The 17,935-nt window shown below is 37.7% G+C and overlaps 2 protein-coding genes across 15 annotated transcripts in view; one reads left to right on the plus strand and one right to left on the minus strand.

Moving 5' to 3' along the window:
* The window catches only part of LOC108138735 (neural-cadherin), a 128,464-nt gene that overhangs the window by 78,790 nt on the left and 31,739 nt on the right, over positions 1–17,935 (minus strand). For all 14 annotated transcript variants that reach the window (XM_017261117.2, XM_017261116.2, XM_017261127.1 and 11 more), the window contains one exon: positions 8,231–9,964. In XM_017261117.2, the coding sequence (XP_017116606.1) occupies positions 8,231–9,782 (1,552 nt within the window). In that variant the 5' untranslated portion in view covers positions 9,783–9,964. The remainder of the gene's footprint in view (positions 1–8,230; positions 9,965–17,935) is intronic.
* LOC108138865 (mucin-5AC) overlaps positions 1–17,935 on the plus strand; it is a 137,465-nt gene that overhangs the window by 8,154 nt on the left and 111,376 nt on the right.

Below are 17,935 nucleotides of genomic sequence, written 5' to 3' on the forward strand. Positions count from 1 at the left end.
GTTACGAAAAGCTTACATATTCGTTTATATAAATAATTAAATTAAACCATTTTATGTAATCTTCTTATTTGTGAGATCAAAATAATAATAACACAATTTCAGTTAAGTTTAGTTGGTTGTTTCCCCAGCACAAAGCCAGTGTCAATCAGCTTAAACTATTTTTTGTTTTCCAGTGTTCACCGACCAGCAAACATATTCTTTTCATTGGACTCCCATCCAAACCACTCGCCACACACAGAGTTTCAACAATGTCGAGCGTTAAATGAATGGCAGTTGGACCAGGTCTACAAGCGCGAGCATTTTGCATTTTAATGAGTAAATACAGTGCCGAGTACAAGGGGGGTTAACAACTAGGGGCTTTGGAGGTCCTGCTCCACTGGACGCCCCATGGCGATGGAGGCAGGATCGCTGGTGTGAATACCGCAACGCTGCATATGCAAAGTGTGATTGGTCCCAGCCAAAAAAAAGGGAAATATAAAGAGAACACAAAAAAATGTAGAGAAAGCGAGTGCTCTTTTTCATTTTTGCCCCGTTTTCAATACGAATTTTTTGTGTTTTTCCTCGCCTTTTTATTATGGTTGCCCAGCTGGGGGGTTTAGAGCACTACGATTTTCTGCGAACAATTTGTATTTGCAATGTGAAAACAAAATGGCCACCGAACATGGCCAATCCGCAGGACTTTCTCCTCATCCAGGCCCATTTGGCGCAGGTGTTTTGTGTTTTACTCACTCAAAAAATAGTCGGTGGTTTTTCTGTTTTCGTTTTCATCGAATAGCTTAGCGGTTAACAGTGAAAAACACTGTGCTAAATATGTTTTTCCGTTGTTTTTCCACTGCTCTTATTTAAGTCACACAATTTCCTCCGCCCAAAAAAACTGGTGGAAAATTATTTATTTCGCTCGGGCAAACAAATGTTTATTGATTTAGCTCAGTGAAAGTTTGTTTTGCGATTTTCGATTGTATAAATATCAGCGCAACAGCAAATCTAACAGTGGAAACCGAAGTAAAAGATATTTAAGCTCGTTAGGAATTGCTGCTTTATGTCAAACTCATTTAATTTTTCCCATAATTTGATTAAATTCAAAATAAAATTCCCTTGATTATGTAAAGAGTGATAAAAAAGTGCTTTACTCAACCATATGCAAAATTAATTATTGAATTTAATGCAATTTGTTGTTAAGTTATGCAACATTTAATGTGACAATTGCCGGTGGCGTTGATAATGACCAAAGCATGTGCTTAAAAAACGTGTTAAATATTTATTATATTTTGTCTGCCGTTTGTCGTCGATGCGTTTGGCTAATTTGGTTTGAGGTCTCCTCCGACCATAATCAAATTCAATGACATGTGAAATTTTCACGGATCACTTGACGCCAGCCCGAACGTCTCGCCCACTCGAGTGTGAAGATTTTGTGCGTTAACTTTTCATCAACAGCCAGCGATTATTATTGCGGATAACAACTTCATCGCTCTTGGGTCTGCTAATTGGACCGTGACGTGTGGTCACAACGCCCACAAAAACACAAATCACAGACTGTGAACTGTGCACTGTGATAAATAACTACCGCAAGAAAACGTCAGGCCAGAATTGCCCCAGCCCAATTGTACTCGGATATTTCCAACATCTCCCAACCTCGCCGTATATATCGCTACCCCGTTTGCGTTTTCCCGTTTTTGCAATGCAAATCGAGCTGCCTGCCACGCACAGAATGGAGTCCCCGTCTCCGGACTCGTGTGCTTACGGGTTCCGTGTACGGGTTCCCCAGCGCCGTGCTATGGTATATTGTAATAAACGCAATTTGTATCATGAATTATTACTGCGGCGGACTGGCCAAACGGATGTGCTTGCTCGACTCAGCAAAATTGAATGGAAAAATGAAGTTCAGGGCAAGCTGGGACGAAGAAAACACAAGCAGATACCCTATAATATTTTAACATTTTTGAATCTTGAGCAATATTTTTTAAAATGAAAATCTTAATTTTTTTTTGATTTTTCCAAAACAATTATTATTATTTCTGTACACAGTCAATTATAATATAAATGGAAATATTTTATCACAGCGAAAGTTATTCAAATTGTAAACAAATTTAATACTTCAACTGCTAGTAGTTATTGAAAAATATCTCTAGGTTAAGAAAAAATAATGTTTAAAATGCATCACAAAATCAATATGCCTTTCTAAAGTTGTTTATCACTTTCTGCAGAACCTAACGAGAGCTGAGTCCAGCAGTCCGGCAAATGACGTTAGTTTGAACAAACTTGGTAAAAAATGGTACGTGAAATTGCAAAGCAAACACAAATTGGAAATAAAATACAGTTGTGCAACCAACAAAAAGTGAAGACAAAAAAAAGAAACTCTTTGGCAGAGAAAGGACAGTATGGAATCGGAATCCATGGCCAAGAAACGGCAATGAAATAAATTTGCAGCTTTTAATTTGCTTCAGTACTTTTATTAACTGTAAAAGTTGCAGTCAATATTTTTTAGAAGCATCGAACAAAATTCGCTTCCACAAATTTATAAAAATAGTTGTAAACTGAGGCAAACTAAGCCAATCTGAGGAGATTGAAGCCAAAACTTTCGCCAACTCTCAGCACTGCTTAAAGTTGATCTTATGAATTTCGTGTCAATAATCCCCCAGGGTTGTCCAACAATAAAGGCTGCGCTCAGCAAGATTTTCGGCGTTGTCAAACATTTGTGCTCAAGTTTTCCTATAAAGTATCTATATGCGTTTGTACATATAAATCTTGCTTTATTGGGGGGTGGCTTCTTAGCTTTTTGGCTTCTTAGCTTCCTCGCTTGTTTACTTTTGTGCTTTTTCGCAGCCGTCGTCTCTGTTTACTTCATACTTATTATTCCATTTGTCGTTTAGTTTTCTAAGGGCTCTTCTTCCTGTTTTGACTGTCCAAATGGAGCGCCATTACTTATCCCTTGGACGCCATTATGTTTCTATGTGTGTGTGTGTGAGTGTTTCTTATTGCTGCAGTCGCAAACGCCAAAAACTAAAAACACAAAACAAACAAAATAAGCCGCCGTTTAGAGATTTTTTGGACGCAGTGCGCCATCCGTCCTGTCGAAATTTCCCATTTTCCCATCCGTCTGCCGCCATGGCAACATGCTCGCAATAGACGCCATTTTGTTGCCACATCTCTTGGTGGAAATCTGTATCTGAATCTGTATCTGTATCCGTGTGTCGTGGCTCCATACATGCAAGGATGGTTATTCTCCTTGCTCTGTAGCCTGCCCTTAGGCATTCTGGCCTCTGTGTCTGCCTTTCGTTCCCTGTCTGTTTCAGTTTCTGATTCTGATTCTGGCTCTGAATCGGTTTCGGCTTCAGTTCCTGGGTCTGCTTCTGTTTCTGTCTCTGGCCATGGCCATTTATTTCGATGTTTTTGTCCCTGTTCCTGTCACTTGTCTACTTCGATTATTTGGTAATTCGAAACTTTTCTCTTTTGCCATTCGCGGAGGTTCATTTTTTATTGAACCTTTGCCATGAAAAAACTAAACGAAGAATGACAGAGAAGTGTTAAAATCCATCTAATCAATTGCACAACATTTTTAACTATTGTCATAGTATCAGAAGTGTTCATTTTTAATTGAAAGATTAAAATATGAACAGAAATTCAAAACATTGAAATTTTTAATTCTAAATTTGGTTATAAAAAGTGAGGGCCAATATCGGAACCGTTCTATTGTCTTTTTAAAATAATTGAGAGCAAATACAAATACAAAAAAAAATGGCGTTCAAAAATAGTTTTGCATTGGCAAAAACCGTGTTTAATATAAACTTTACTTTGTAACTCAAATTTAAGCCAATTTGTAATTTAAACACGTGGTGTTTATTTTAGATATTCCCAATCAATTTTGAAATCGCGCTTGGACTTTTGAGTGTCATTGAAAAATATAATTCTATCAAATCTGGTTGAGAGCTAAATCTGATGGGTTTTCAAATGCTTGAATTTTATATTTAACGCAACGCTACATGTACGGAAGGTTGAATTTACTTCGCTAGGTATCAGGTATTTGAAGTGACATTAAGTCGAAACCTGCTAAATATTCGCTCTGCTCGACTGTCACATTGAAATATCTTAACTAGACATCCTGCATCCACCATAGAAAATGTATGTAGCCAAACTATTTTTTCAGCAAGTTCTCCCCCACTTTCTTTTTACACCGTCCCCTCGCCTGCACTTGGAATTTAGGCCAAAACACTTTTGAAGCTTGCAACATGTCGCAGATGTGGGTTGCAAGTTTACAAATTTTCAAGAGTTTCAGGGCGGTGTAAAGTTGAACGAAATGTGACATAAATGGTTTTCGTTGGTGATGTTTTATGGTGAGAGGTAAAGGTTTTTAAGAATTTATGCAAATATTAACTTTAAATATATTTATATTTAAAATGCAGTCACTTTAAAGAAAATTCATTATAAAACACTTTAAATCATAATAGTGTTTGACCAAATTAAAACGCCTAGTTTATTATATATTTTGTATGAGAAATATATTTTGGCTGTTTTCCACTTGTCAGTCTTGTTTTAAACTTTTAATGTTGCATATGCGGTAAAAACAAAGGTGTGGCCCGGTTGATATGGAACTCTCATGTATCACATAATTGTAGTGAAAGGTACACAATTTATATTAAAATTAAATAGAAACAAAACGTATGCATAAATAATTCACTAAACCGTTGCCGGCATTTGCCGTAAAACTAATTTAAATAATTTCCATTACGGGCGTAGTTGCTGTCGCCTGTGCCTTTTCCCACTCGCTGCTCTGTGGAAGCCAGACTTGCATATAAAACATGAAATTAATGCTTAATTAAGCAAGTTTCTACCTCCACATATTGCACACAAAAGTTATGTGTGTATATCTTAACTGGATTATTTCTCTAAGAAGGAGGGCACTAAGAAGTTTTCCTCGCCATAAACTTAAATTTTGACTTTCATAATTTATACGCAAGTTCAGCCGGAGGCTATGCAACAATTTGCGCAGCATTTAACCAGGGTTGCTCCCTTTTGAGTTGCCATCTTGGCGTTGCATGCTCGCTTTTGTTTTATGCCAGCCAGATGGAGTTTATAACCCAAAGCATTGTAAAGTTTTTATATGGGAAAAAACTCCACTTTTGACATCGCAAGAAAAGTTTATATCGCAACAACAGTTGACAATTGCAAATAGAGGTGGAATAAATGTCAAATGACGTATCTTTTGAAAACCTACACCAGAGAGCTCACGTAACTACATGAAAGTAAATACTTCACATTTAGATAACTGAACTAAAAAATCCAAAAAAGTATAAATTTTGAAATAGAAAAACAAACTTTTTTACAAAAAAATTTAACTTCTGAAGTATATCTTTTAAAAATCTATAAATACTTATCATAATTTATGTGTTTTCTTTCAGTGTGATTATTTGTTTTTTCTTTGTTTATGCGACTTTTCATTTACCATGCAGCGCATAAATTCAGTGCGCTCTCCTTTTTACAACATTTAGTAGTGTGTGTGTGTGGCGGAATGTCAAAATACGTCTACCCTTTAGCCGCCCTTCCCCTTCCCCAACGGCCACGGTCTTTGGGGGGCTTTTCAAATGCAAAAAGGACTGCATACATTTTTGGGCAAAACAATGCGCTCGGAAATTTCTAAAACAAACACACACGAGAGCTCCATCTCTTTCTATTAGGCTATACCCCTCTCTTTCACTTGTTCTTTTCCAAATCGTGCGTAGTTATCTGCAAGGGGAATCAAAACCCATTTTGGTTTTTTTGGGCGATAAGGAGAGTTCTAATTGTTACAAGCGTTTTCCTGTTGGACTTGGCGCGAGTCCTTAGCAGAAATAGAAAAAAGTACTAAAAGGACAAAGAACAATTCTCATTTCTCCAAGTTGCAGTCGCTCTTTCTCAGTGACTCTCCCGACTCTCTGAGTCTCTCAATTTGGAAGACGCATGCTCAACAATCCGTTCGCATTTCATTTGTTTCAGTTCTAGCATTTCACGTTCCACAGATGTCTCTCACTCACAATTTTCCCTCTCCACGTTTCCCCCCTTTTCCCCTCGAATAACCGCATGTATATTGGCGTAGCATTTTAAATGAATGAAAAATATTGTCGTAAATTTCTTGTTCACTTATGCTGCCTTTATCCTCTTCTTCATGACCTTTTGGCTAGTGCAATGCTTTGTTAAGTGTTTTACATACATAGTTGAGTTTTCCGACCCATGTGTGCATCCTAGAATTTTAGTTTACCTCCTCTTCACCAGTGGCTGCTCATAAATTAACTCAGGGATGCCAGGATATCGGGGAGATCCTAGAAATTGGGGGAGTATATGAAATCTCCAATTTCTTGTCTAAGCGCTTGAAATACCAAACATAATTTCAAGTGGTTAAGGGCAGACTTTTAGTCATAATTTTTCTAATATGTCATCAAGTGGTTAGTCTTATTTTTAGCAGGTTGAGAGTTTTATTTTTTTCAAGTGTTTTCCTTACTTATATTGATAACATGAATCATTAGCCTTAAATTTAAGATTTCTAACATTTCTTGTATTCATCCAGTTAATTCAATTTCGGTCTGTATATACAATGGGTTAAATTTTATTAATTTTTCCACACTTTTTAGGTTCCTTTAAAAGCTTTTTAAATCAACGAAATGAAACGACGAATCCATTGAACAAATAAATGATTAATCAGTTTTTCAAAGGACATTTTCCAGAGGAGAGAGAGGGTCTGCGATAATGTGTGAAAGCAAACAGAGTAAATGAAAAGCACTCAAACAAAAAGCAGAAGCGATAGCGAACAAGAGACAGTTGCAGTTGCAACATTTATGAAAACTGTTAATTGACTGACAGTTGAACAGGCAAACAGGGTTGAGTTGTCGACCCCGACCAATCGCACTACCAGAACACACATACCCACACAATGCGGAAAAAACTTTGTTTTTTTATCCGTTCGTGGATTTAAATGAAACAAGTGCGGGTGTGTGGAGCAGTGAATGTATTTCAACATTTCATGAACTTGTTCTGGTTGCTAAACCAACTTGGACATTCAGAGGAAAAGCTGTCAGCTGTCTGAACTTTTCATTCGACTCTTGTCAAAAAGTTGGGGGCAAGAGTGGGGGAGGGAAAGTGTGGTTTTTGGGTTTTCCGGATTGAGCTCCACCGGTAATCCTAACTTGCTTTACAGCTGCTCAGTTGATGCCTGAATGGATTCTGGGTTTCCTTGGCATCAATATTTGCTTATTGAGCCACGCTTGAAATGACAGTAAATGTGCAATGGGTGACAAAAAAAATAAAACCAATACATGGCACTTACTCTTCAAACAGAGAGTGAATAAACACAAGGAAAAAATGGTATCAATTTCAAAGTTTTCGATTTAAGGTTTGTTAACTTCAGATTTCGGTACTTCTTTCAATTAAACAAAATTTTTCTCTGTGTACAAGACCTGCCATCGGACGTAATTGCTTGCCATGTCAACCAAATATTTGAAAAGCAATTTGCAATTTTATCGCAACAAAAGATGTTGCAAAGAAAAACAAGGAGTGATGAGAAATGGTCAGTCAAATTGAAAGAGAGCCAAAAACAGTCAGCACTTTTTCAGTGATTTACGTTTAATTGTTGAAATTGAAATTTCATGGCTTGAAAAGGTCACATAAAATGCCTGCCAGTCCCTTCCAGTCTCCTCATTTGGACATAAATTGCGTTTTATTAAATTTTTCCATAAATCGAATTTCCAGAAATTTTAAGCTTTTTGAATGACATTGTTGGCAATTAAGCCTTTGCCGACACCATTAAAGCGCATTGATGTACGATAATAAATCTTTGTTTTATCCGTTAACGTTCCAGTGAATTCAATTAGTATAGTTTGTCCATCCTATTATTTACTCTGCTTTGATTTTCTTAATTTTCCTCCCCGAATTTCCATAATGCGATCAATTTTTGAGCATTATTATGCAAACGCATTTATTTTTCGAGTACCATAAGCACAAATTTATGGCTAAACAGCTGAATAATTTCATGAGCTAATGTGAAAGATTAAATAGGCTGTGGTGTGTTTAATAAATCTCTGAACAAATACAGTACATGCACGATAATTGCTTTCGGAGTCTGATTATTAAAAGCGAATATTTGGGAAATTGGAACAGGTGTGCATTATTGCAATTTAAAATCGACCTTTGGGGTTTTGGGATTAGGCTGTATGTCATCTCTTTAATAAGGCTGCACTCCAAATTGAATGATTTTTGCACTTACCGTTGTGTCCCATATTGGTGATGATGACCCAGAAATCGATGGTCTTCTCCGGACCCAACTCCTCGTAGTCCCACTTCTTTTTGACTCGCACAGCTCCATTTGTTTCCACCGTCACCCAGGGATTATCATCCCTGATCTTGAATGTCTCCTTGTCGGTTTCCTTTTCCAATTGAAACACCGATTTTCCCTCAGTGTCTCCATCGGCTTCGGTGAACTCAATCCTCTTGGTGGGTCGAACAGCTCGGGTAACTCGTCTTTTCTCGCGATGATGGGAGTGACTATTGACCTCGTCGTGCTCCAGGTGTTGCATTATAAACGAAACTGGTTCGGCAGCCAGAAATTCCAACAGAACCTTTGCGGGCTGGGCACTTAACAGGCTGGGGTATCGCAAATCATGCGCCATCACCTCGATAAGAAGCTCATTGGCGGTGGGCTCGCCGGCCAGCATTATTTCGCCAGTTTGAGGGACTATGATCACAACATTGCTGGGGGACTTGAGGCGATAGGCTATTTTATCCCCATCAGCATCGGTGGCCTCAACTTTACCCATGATCGCAAAGCGCCGATAAGTAACACTACTATTGCTCTCCATACTTGCGGATTTTTGACCGGCAATGGCGAACTTATAGTCCAGGGCCTTAAAAATCGGTCTATTATCGTTTTCATCGAGTACGGTGATCTGGATTTTGGACACCGTCTTGTCCAAGCCATCCACATCGGATGCTTCCACAGAGAGATCGTAGTGAGCCCGTTCCTCGCGATCCAGTGGACGATTGGTGACCAGCCAAACACCAGACTCGTCATCGCCACTAATAACCAACGATTTGGCGCTTATTTGGATATTTTTATTGGCCTTGCGTTCCTGCAGGGCAAATGCGTCATCCACATTGCCGTCGATTATGGTGTACCTCACTTTCTTTGGCTTGGCGAGCTCTTCGTCGAGGATGGATCCGCTGAAGGCCTGCATTAGGGGCACTCCTCTCACTCTGGTACCCGCTGGCTGATTCTCTTTGACTTCACCACTGGCGTCGAGTAGGGAACCCGAAAACCGCAGCATATCATTGCGATGCATCACAAACAACTGGAGATTGTGGGTATTGGTGACATTGGGCGTTTGTTCAACCACTACCAATTGAACTGGACGATTGACCAGCGGGGATATATCCGCCGTGGTCATCACCACACCGTCTTCCAGCACCGTGAAGTACTTGGAGTAATCACTATCCAACATGTGATAGGCAGCTCCGCCGGCATGCGAGCTACCATTTATCTTGACGGGATGGGTCTTGAACTTCTTGATGCTAAACCCCGGATAGGTATCGTGTGGCAGCACCAAGGACATTTCGCTGTGATGCGGCGGAGACTTTTCCACATCTCCAGGACTGCCGGCCAGCATGCGAGCCGCATTTTCCGCCGACAAACCAGCAAATGTGGTCTCTTCTATGGCCAAAATGAACGGAAGTGATATTAAAAATATCGCGCAGGAGTACATATTTAATCGATTGGTTATATAACGTTGCCTGAGCTGATTCAGGCAACGTCGTGCCGCCATTTTGCCGCGACACTTTTTAATCCTATTTGCTATTAACACTTTTGCAGTGAGTTTTCTTCTTATTTTCGCCCTCTTCAATTGTGTATTTTACGCCTAAAACTTGACTTATTCATGGGTGAGTTCCTTTTGTCCAGTCCACTTTTCTCAATACATTTTCGTTGCTTTGCAGTGTGTGACGCAAACTGCAAATAAATTGGGTGGAAAAGAAAATTGATTTGTGGTTAGTAGCAGTTCTCGGCACAGAAAATATTTATGGGCATTGTGTATAGTTTATGGGTCATTGAGACTGAATAATTCATGGGCCAGGTAAATATATAATGTTTGGGCAGTCCTGCAAGGGTTAATTAAGTATGCATGAAAGTTACGTTTATGCTTGTACAGATATCGCGGATAGTGGAAGTTAACCGGCTACTTTAATAAATAAAATATGGCGTAATTAAGGTACGAATTACAACTGGGGAACGATTTTATTATTAAAAGGGAAAAGTTATTTAATTAACCAAATATCTGAATACTCAAAAATGTATTTTATACATATTTATAAACTTATAATAGTCATATACTTTCAACGCAGAAAATTAAATAGTTAGTTTGTTAAAACCTACAAATTCCCTGAATGCATTGTAGCGCTTAATTGCTAATTAAATTTTAAGCCTGTTAATGGAAAATGGAGCCAAATTCCTGATCCTTTGTCACCATCTCCATCACGTCATAACCAGCAGCTGAGCCCGAGAAAGTTGTCAACTTTTCACTTTTTAATTGCTGTGTGGGAGGCTAGCAGCAAACTCTCGAAGAACACAGAGAATGTTGCACAAAGCGAAAACTTTTTAATGATATTAGCAAAAATATTTAATATTCATTCTGTTTTGGCAGAGAGCAAGTCAGAAGGGGAGACGAATGGCAACATTGTCACAGTCTGTTTCCGTCAAGGACTTTTTCCCGGGATGTGGGATTTTTGGTTGCCCAGACTTGCTCTACATAACGGCTCAGCAATTGCATTGTCCTAGGTTCCAGTTAATTCCGTAGTGCTCTTTACATTTCCACCCCCTGAAATATGTGCCACACATGGCTGGCCTTGAAAAACAAAAATTTTCATTGAGAAAATTATTTTAATTACCCCATGTGCAACACGCCACATATCCCCTGACCCGTCCCTCTAATCCGACAATGGCACGCACCCTGTAATTTCGCTACCTAAAATTGGGTAAGTCGGAAAAAGGTTATTTTCCCTTTAACCATTTTTCAAACAGCTGCGCAGGCGCCGCTGACTTTTTGGTTATTGACCGTTTCGACTACATTCCAAATGTGTTGACAATTGTTTTATTTGCTTTTTACGCGTTCTTATCAACGAGGAGGATTTTCGGTCCAACAATTGTCTGGGTGAAAACAAAAAAAAAGGGGGTCATAGTTTGCTAATGATCTTATAACTAGCCTGATTGGGTGTGACCGGAATTCGATGACAAATGATTACCGGAGTAATTCCTAAAGACCTGTGGGCAAAGATGGGAAATTAACCTGATGAAAAATGAACAAAAAATTAAAATAATAAAGAATTTTATGATACTAATAGTCATTGGGATTTTAAAAGATAATCATTTTTAAATGCCTTAAATTGGCTTTTCATGTAGCACCCGAGTTATTTGGCTTAATCCATGACTACTCGAAATTGAACATCGATTTAACTACTAATTTTAAACGGTCCCAAAACCCGAATCACATATGTTTAATTCTCACCTCTTTTGGGTTATCTTTGCTTCGGCATCTTAATTGCAATTAGCTATGAAAATGTCCCCGGCAGTCGAGAGATATAATAAAACGAAACTCTAGCCCATATCTGTGCGATCTGCTAATCAGTTCACGGAGTTGACTACCAAACAAATTATCGAAATGTCTGCCATTTGCATAACCCGCTCCTGAAGCTAGTAAGCCCAAAGTTTCGGGGGTAACAAGCTCCAAAATGTAAGCCTTATAAATCATTTACAATTTGTTTGGCAAAAAATGTTTTCTATTCGGCTCCCAACTGAATCATTTCTTTGTCTTTCCTAATTTGATAGGCGGCAGCTTTTCTGCGTGTTAAAATTCATTTGAAATGCCCCAGTCTGCGATTAATCAAAACATAGTTCAGTTTTTGTCTCTCCAAAAAGTGGGTTTCGTCTTTTTATTTTTCATAGTGTCACTTAATTAAAAGCGAAGATAAAATGCGATACAATATGTTGAAAAAAGCGTCCCTATGCATAGCTCTACATTTCGGCATAAATGAATATTTGATGCTGGAATTCCGTGTGTTTGATATTTATATATTCCACCATTCGATTGATTGATGCGTCATGGCAGCCAAAGGGCACACAAGAGAAAAGGTAAATAAAATGCATAAATATTTGGAAGCTGCCATACAGTTTAGTTGATGGAAATGTATCTTTAAATTTGACATAAAGTTCAGTTAGTGAAATCAATCTGGCCGTCTTTTTAGAGAGCAATAAGTTGTGTGATAGGATTTCAAAAATATTTCTTTCAAAACCTGAGACACGCCCCCACAGAGCATCACCTTGGGCTTTCCCCACATTAAAGTCATTTAAAATCGATTAAATATCAATGCTAGCAGACCACCTGTCGTGTTTTAACCCGAAAAGATCTCGAGTGTGAATGCGTTTTTGAAGAGACAACCTTAAATGTATTCAAGCTCAAGGCGTTGCCGGTTTATTGTTTATTAGATTTTTAACTGCGGGCAACAGTTTTTAACATGTTTCAGTAGCGAAGCTCATAAAAGTTCAGCCCAGCTGCATAAATTACTTTTGTGGCTGTCCTAAAATTTCCTGGATTGAATGTCAACCAAATATTGACTAATGAAGCTTTAATTGTCTTCGATATATTTACTTTTTCTTTTCGTGGCTTTTTCTGACTGTTTGTCAATGGGACGGTTTATTGATTTCTCTTTTGAAAATTACCCAATAGCGTGCAATTAAAATTCACATTTTATTTACTTACTCTTCACCCGCACAAACAAAAGTTTTGTCATCATATTTGATCTGACGATTTCTTTGACGCTTTCGACTCTGTTTTATTACCAAAAATTCATTTTTTGTTGGCGCTTTGTTTTAGGAATTCAGAGCTGGTGGCAATCAATGTAAATTACATTTTTTGGGCTTTGTCATATAAAGGTTATAAAAGGTTTTTAATACACAATAAATTGAATGACTGAAAAAGAAAAGTTTGTGTGTAATGACTTTTATTCTTTTGGGAATAAAAATTCTAATATTTGTATGTAAATAAAACCAAATTAAGATAAACATTGCATTAATGAGTTATTTAGATAAACATTTCCCCTCTTTCCCCTCACAATTTCTCGAAAACTAAAACCATTTACAACTCATTTCCCTAATCAAGGTTAAAAAACGTTGTTCCCAAATTCCAAAAAAAAAAAAATGTTATTAAACAATTTTTACCAGGAACTGCGGACAACCCCTAGAAAAATATGTAAATGAAAAACTAAACGGGGGTTTTAAACAAAAGCCAGCTCTAAATGGAACATGATGAAGGGCTCACAACTCCTCATATGCAAGTACACTTTATCAAAGGCGATGAGACACATTCGGTTTGAGGAGATTTTTATTGTTGTGCCCCAGGAGCGCGTGGCACTCCACACAACAATGGTCAAAAATCTCCCCTGCCAGGTAGAAATTTGAAAAGGAATAGACTGCCAGACAGAGGGGTGAACACGCTTCCGATTTTCGGCTTTTGGGAGGGTCGAAAATCAGGTTTGTCCCTCCGCCTAATGTATCCGGCAATGGCAACAGAATGGATGACAACGGGACAGGAGCAGGCAAAGTGCTTCATCAAATATGAAATAGGCCATCCGAGCAGAGGGAAAGGCGAATGGGAAACGAGTGCCAGCCAAAAAATGTCATCCACATGGACCCTCTACTTTGGTGACGATGAAAAATTGAGCAGACAATGATTAATTGGTCGGCGCTCGGTTGTTTTGCTATTTAAATTGAAGCCAAGTCCCCAAAAAAAGGAAAAATATAATACCAACATGAAATTCCCGTGAAATCTGCAGAAACTCATTAAATCGCCCAAGTCTTGCGAGTATTTATAGCCTGTCAACACTTTCGCAAAAGGATGGCGAGCGGAAAATGACTTCAGCATGCAAATATCGCATTGGTTTCTGGTCCCCAGGCTATTGTCTCAGACGGAGTCATAAATAAAGTCATTACGCACTCGTCTCTTATTTACGCATATTTTTCTTTTTTGTGCCATGCGCCAAAGGATTTTTTGCATGCGATCCAAATATTTGCATATCACAAGAAGCCCGCTTGCCAAGAACCATAAACACTCACAGTAGCCAGGCTAAAAAAAGGGGAAGGACGGGGAAAATGAAGGCGTGCACACACTACAGGTAAAGAGCAACCTGATACTCGCCTCCGCCGATGTCTGGCAACAAATTATGTGTTAACACATGGTCAGCACTTGGTGACACGCCTCCTCGAGACCTCTCAATACTGGTTGGTCAGGAAAAAAAAGTGAAAACCCCCTTGCACTGCTAACTGGAATTTAGCGATAATGATAACTCAGGTAGCTGATCGCAAAACGCCAGCAAAGGCGAGGGGAATGTGTTGGGCTCAAATGATGATAGCCGGGATGCGTGGCAGGCTCAAGATGTGGCTAATCATAGTTAAAGTGCTTACACTTTCAGAAAACAATTACTAAGTTTAAGAAAAATTTTACAAATAGAAATGTTTATTGGTTATTGCTTAAAAAATAAAATTGACGTCTTTTAAAGCTCTTAGGAAATTTAAAGTTAAATAACACCTTACAAGTTTTATAAAATAAGATTTTTGAAAATTAATACGTTAATCTAAAATTTTAGTCTTAAGAATAATCTGGACAAACATTTTGTTTAAAGAAAAACATATTCACTTACTTAACAAATATTAAACTATTGTGTTATCTTGTTAAGAAAAAACTTTTTTTTTAAATAAGACACCAGTTCTTTTTATAAACAATAATTAACTATAATAACACTGGCTAATTTCCAGGTCAAATAGCTCCCAGCCACAGCTATCAGAATCGAATTCCCAACGAAAACAAATCGAATTCCCTGTATTTACAATAGTTCGCTTTGGCGACCAAAACAATTGGCCATTATAATGTCATTAACTGCCACCCTAGAGGCATACGAAAATTTTGCTTTGTCCGCTTTTTGCCATGTAATAACAATTTTAGTTGATCAAAAGAGCTCTTGGCTCGCATCGTACCGAATATTGGCGAAGCTTTTAAGCAATTAAATGTAGGACCTGCAGTCCGTCGGCAAAGGAGAGCCAAAAACCCATCCGTTGCCGTCTTGCTTCTTGGTTCTTGGTTCCCGGAATGGAATTCACCGGGGAGAAATTAACGTATTATGCCCCCCCTGCGAACGCCTGGAAGGTGTTGAATAGAGGTAACGCCTTAATTAAATTTGCAGACTTTTGTCTGGCTTTTTGTGGCTGTGAGCTATATTTTGCGTGCACAAAGCGAATTCTTCGATGTGCCATTAAATGGGAAAAAGAGAGGCGATGGGGTTATGCAGGTCTTTCGGTCGGGCAATTGTTGATTACTTTTATTTGGAAGAGACGATTAAGTAATTTCTTGTGTTTGGATAAACATGGCGTTTTGCATGCAATGGCAATGTTTAAACATCTTTGAAGCAGGGTATGAAAAAAACCCAAGCATAGAGCTAAGAATATATTAAAAGTTTAGTTTAAATTTACAGTTGTTGACAAATTTGTTAAAAAATAGTATCAAGCAGTAAATCAATTCCAAACCGCATGAAATAAACGTTTACTACCAATCCGATTAAGTTGAGTTCTTTTAGATGTTTTTAACAGAATATCCTACATTACCTACTTTTAAAATATCTTTCCGCAACATTTTCCTGTCTAAGCTCCAAAACAAGGCTTTGGACACTATTTCAATGTTGAACAATAGAACTGAATTAAGCCTGAAATGTGCCAAAAACTTATGAGTAGAGAAGCAACTAAAACACGTTCGAGCAACAAAAAGTGTTGGCACTATGCCAACTGCAAAATCTACAACCCATGACTGTCTGACTGAGTGGGGTACCGCACCTCTAAAACGAACGCCTGCCACCCCATTCATCACCTTCCGCTGCACTTCCGGCGTCATCGTCAGCGCAAAAAGTGCAATGTACTAAAATTGAATTAAACCAAAAACAAATAGAAGAGAAAATTGCAAAAGGAAAACACCCAACAGAATACAAAACAAACAATGTAGAACGTAAAATGCAATCGATGAGGGGAGAAAAAAGAAACAAAATCAATGCAAAGGTGAGAGGGTTCCCCGGTACAGTGACCGTCATAAGCAAGAGGACATTCAACTTGCCCGAACACTGAGAAAAATACTTGAGTAAAATTACAATGTTTTTATAAATAATATTGATCATAACTATAATAAAAATGCCTTTTTTAAATGCTAAAAATACTTTTTATTTCGTTTTTTCTATTAAAAGCAATTCTGCTAAGTGGCTATCAAAAATAATGTAAATGAAATATTTATGTATTTAAAGTAGCGATGTTTAATTGACTTTGCTTTCTTAAAACTTTTTTTCTGTGCACCATGGGGTTGTTGCAGCATTTTTTTCAAAATATGCTGAATGTAGCACCAAGGTTAAATATTTGCATTTGCTCGCTGCCACGACATTCACGCCCGTGTGTAATTGTCTGTCATTTATTTTATGGAATCGACTGTGTGTGCCACATTTCAAAGCCCAAAAGCCTCGAACACTAATTAAATTGAGACACAATCCGCCGCATAAATGGGCAAATGGGGACGAGAATTAATTGGAAGCATTTCCAATCCGCTAAAACAATAAAAGCGTGGTGTAAATGTTTTTAAGCGTCCCAAGTGGGGATAAATACGGCAATTGGAACACCTAAATAAATACCAGATGCGAGAATAACACTCTAGGGAAGATGTTAGTCCGGGGGTTTGTCTTTATCGATTGAAAAAGGTGTGTCCGGAAATTTAAAATAAACAATATATCTGAAATGCGAAAATTCATTTCTAGTTAGTGCTTAAACTAACATTTAATAAGCAAATAAATAACAAGGTATATGTAGAATTTTGGCTAATGTGTGCTTATTTTAATTTCTAGAAACAGCTAGATATTCATATTTTAAAGGTTTATTTTGGTTATTAATGGCGACTTCTTCTTTTGTATTTTTGTTTGGGAGATATTTTCTATATATCCTGAACGCTTTATCGATTTCCGTTGTCTGGTATTTTCCACCGCTCCAATCTATATCTCTGTTTTTCCCTTTCTCCATCCTTTCTCTTTGTTCTTTCACGTATTTATGCGCAGTCACGTTGTTGCTGTCGCGTATCGTCTTCTGCTCTTCTTTTGTTGTTGCTGCGACTGCCCTGAATGAATTTTACATTTTTATAGCGCCGGTTTCGTACATTCCTCTTTTTCCTGCATGTGAATTGTGGATCACCCCTCGTGTTCATACATCTGCATTTTTTTTGTATTCCTGCAGATTTGTCACAAGTATTGCCGCACACGCCGCTCCATTCCCACTTTTTTTTCTGCCATTTGTCGTCACCACCCTCAGCTGCCCACCCCTGAAAAGTCTGTCCTATTCCGTTCAAGCACTCAAAAAAAAAATTCTTAGAGCATAGAGTTCCTTGGTCTCTTCAGGTGAAAACTATTATAGAAGGAAGTAAGAAATATTTGTACATTGTGAGAGTAATAAGTAGTTTTTAAAGGATAGGACAACTTAGATTTCTTGAACGATTAGAGATTATTAAAGGCATAAGTTTTAATAAAATTTTTTAATATTGCTTTGTTAACCAAAATAATTATTTCTTCAAAAAAATTAATATTTATATAAAACAAGATTGTTGAAGAGATGCTCTTTTGAGAAATGGTATCTCAAGGTTTAAGAATAAGAATAAGAATAGGGGTTAAAATTGCATATTTCTAACACGTTTATTGACTTTAATTCTACAAAATAATTATACTATTGAACAATTTTTTTCGTTTTTTTTTTATTATTTTAAAAAATATAAAATTCTACCAAATATTATTAATTTTTGCAATTTTACGCTCTCTTTTTCGAGTGTATGCCTGCTTTTGTGCAATAAAAAGGATACGATGC

This window comes from Drosophila elegans, unplaced genomic scaffold (genome assembly GCF_018152505.1).
Source record: "Drosophila elegans isolate 14027-0461.03 unplaced genomic scaffold, ASM1815250v1 contig_814, whole genome shotgun sequence".
Taxonomy (NCBI): Eukaryota; Metazoa; Arthropoda; class Insecta; order Diptera; family Drosophilidae; genus Drosophila; species Drosophila elegans.